This window comes from Hylaeus volcanicus, chromosome 8, assembly GCF_026283585.1.
Source record: "Hylaeus volcanicus isolate JK05 chromosome 8, UHH_iyHylVolc1.0_haploid, whole genome shotgun sequence".
In the NCBI taxonomy this organism is placed as follows: domain Eukaryota; kingdom Metazoa; phylum Arthropoda; class Insecta; order Hymenoptera; family Colletidae; genus Hylaeus; species Hylaeus volcanicus.
The window spans coordinates 13,925,310-13,928,246 of record NC_071983.1 but is presented as its reverse complement, the minus strand read 5'-3'; the positions used below and the strand labels follow the sequence as shown (position 1 = coordinate 13,928,246).

The 2,937-nt window shown below is 36.9% G+C and overlaps 1 protein-coding gene across 1 annotated transcript in view; it reads left to right on the top strand.

The window, feature by feature from the left end:
- The first annotated feature begins 1,208 nt into the window (after positions 1-1,208).
- LOC128880737 (protein obstructor-E) overlaps positions 1,209-2,937 on the top strand; it is a 6,685-nt gene continuing 4,956 nt past the window's right edge. Inside the window, exon 1 of the mRNA XM_054131120.1 lies at positions 1,209-1,344. Coding sequence (XP_053987095.1) covers positions 1,308-1,344 — 37 coding nt within the window. The 5' untranslated portion in view covers positions 1,209-1,307. The remainder of the gene's footprint in view (positions 1,345-2,937) is intronic.

Sequence of the window (2,937 nt, the reverse complement as noted above, 5' to 3'; positions counted from 1 at the left end):
ATTCACAGATCGACACACCCGTACGTTGACGAAATTCTCAGAACTTATCCACTGAAGCACGAACGGTGGATATCGGACGTACCATGCGCTGTGATCATTCTGATGTACGACGAACTCGGAAAGCTTTGGATTTCGAAGCATCCTGGAGAATCGTAGGACCGAGAAACGTTAAATATTTGAGTGAACATAAGATAAGCAAAATATAAAAAAAAGTAAATAGGAGAAAAGGCTTGATGATGAGTTCGAAATAACAGAAGATGAAAAAGTAAGATTTCATTGAATTTCTTTGTAACTAAAGAAGATACAGAAAATTTTGACTTCACTCTTCTCTATACAATTCATTTCTCTAAGATTTGTTAAAATCATTTATTGACCTCTTCACGCCCTTGGCTATATATGTGGACGTATAGTCTCTTACAATTATAATTACAATAATAACAAAAAAAAAAATCGTTCCTGAAAAGATTAAAATTATTAATACGTTACAATTAATTATAATATTACCATCAACATTCACAAATAACGAGTACAGTCAATTTCATAAATATTCGTATCCTCTATGTCTATCGAAGAAATTTGACTAAATTAAATAATAGTTTTGATATTACCAAATGAATTTTTCATTACAATTATGTATATAAACAAGCTTGTACATGTATAAATTATATTTTTATATACGTCAACATACTTATACAAACACGCTTGGAAACATGAAACCTACCATTTAATTTAAACAAATTTCTTCGATAGACAAAGAGGGTACGAATATTTATGAAACTGATTGTATATCAGTAGAAACAAAATACTGCTGCAGTTTAATCGGTGGGACTGCTCTTTAATATCAAACAACCTGAGCACTCTCCCTCCCAAAAATCATTTTCAACTTTTACGAATCCTCAGGTCAGAATACGAAAAACAGGCCAGGAATGCAAATGGCGGTCGATCGGAGCATCCACTCAGCCCGCTGACAAAATGTTCACTGCGCTCTGTCAGTTCGCGCTGAAGAATGCTGGGAACATCGAGGTTCTCGCTTGGTGTACAGTTAACTCGATGCATCTTTTAACGGAGCACACGTTCGATGCGAGTATGCACGAAGAGCAATGGTTCTCTTTTAGTTCGACGCGGTTGTCGAGTGTTGTAACCTCGCCGAATGGAAAAGTGGGGGCCGCATATAAGGCTCTGGGACCCTCTCTATGGGGCCCAGTAGTCTCTAGTCATCAATTCCTTCACGTTCGGAGAACCGTGACTCGATTCTGATACGACGAAAAGACCTTATTTTCTCCTAGTTACTCCTCTCCTCCGTCAGGATGAAGACGGAGGTGTTCTGTCTTCTGATCTGTCTCGGTGAGTAATTCCCAGTTATAAACACTTGGCCGTTTACCGAACTCGTAAATTGGTACGGTTTTGTAATCGCTGGTACTCGTTCAAACTTTTCTTCTCTTTATAATGACATTCCACACGTGAAAATTAGTGAAAGTAACGCGATTACATGCGATATCGGGTTGATACGCGAGCTCCGAAATGAATAAGTCCTTGCTTACATGTTGTTTATCATTCGATAACTCTCTCTTTCGTCTTTTGTCTCTTTTCTGTCCCTCCATGTCCGTTAACACCACATTCGGTGAATTTCGATTCTGAAACTTCTTATCGTTGAGAAGAATAATCCCTTGCGTATGTTTATCATTCGATAGCTCCCTCTTTTTTTCTTTCATCCCTTTCCTGTCCCTCTTTGTTCGTTAACACCACATTCGGTGTTCTATAATTTCGAATCTGAAACTTCTTATCGATGGATTAAAACAAAGAGAAGAAACGAAGCGGAGTGTTATTAAGGAAAAAGAAAACTATAAAGTGTTTTGGAAGAAGGAATTTCGGATAGACGAACGGCGATGAGTAAACATAATGACCTTTAGCTAAGGTATTGTTTTACTTCGTTTAATAACGACACATACTCAGCTGCGTGCGTTTATAACGTCTTTGATATGTTGACATCGTCTTGTGCTTGACTTTGGGTTTGGGTTTATGGACTTCTTAACTTATAATCAAAGCGGATGGGTGCACGCAATATGGAAATTATTCAGAGACAGTTTACGTGCATATCATTCGAACTATCTCGTACAGCTCGCATGACTCATACATAATTTGATTGATGCATTCTACATAGACACGCGATCGCTATCTAACCGCGACAGGACTTGCGCCATCGTTTATTATTGAGAAATCAGTTCGCCTTACGCTCCTATAGAAAGTTTCATTTCTCCAAGCCACGTGTGAACTCTCAACTTAAAGATAAACAGATTTAAAGAGAAAGAGTCTGTTACGATTGCTCGTTTAACGAGGCTCGCTTTCCAGCAAATGAAAACGTGGGGATCACAGTAGTCCATTATTGACAGAGATTAATCGTGAATACGTAACGTTTGTTGACTGAAGAAATGTATTATTTTGTATTGAGTAATAATTTTATAAATAATACAGTCCATGCGCATCGTTATTTAGGGTAGGTCCGACGATGATAACACATTCGCGACCGCTGACGTGAATTCGCGTCACTTCAAATTCTATTCCTGGCTATGAAGAAATCATGAAAATCTTTTTATTTTATGCACTACATATTTACATCATTCATGCTTCAAAATATATTTTGTAACTTTTATCTTCCCCTTAACGATACACGTTTGCGATGTCCAGCATCAGAATTTTAGTACATTCGTCAGTACTCGGTATTAAAAACGTAAAATATCTACCGATCGCGAATATGTTAACAGAATTGTGGAGTAACCCATCGCTGACATTGACCTATTCTGTACATGTGACACTTGTGTCTCAAAGAAACAAAATTATTTTCTACTAGAGAATACTCTTAAAAAAAAAAATATATATATATATATATTTTTTTTAAATAAGAGAACGCTAGAGAATAAACGTTTTTAATACCGAGTA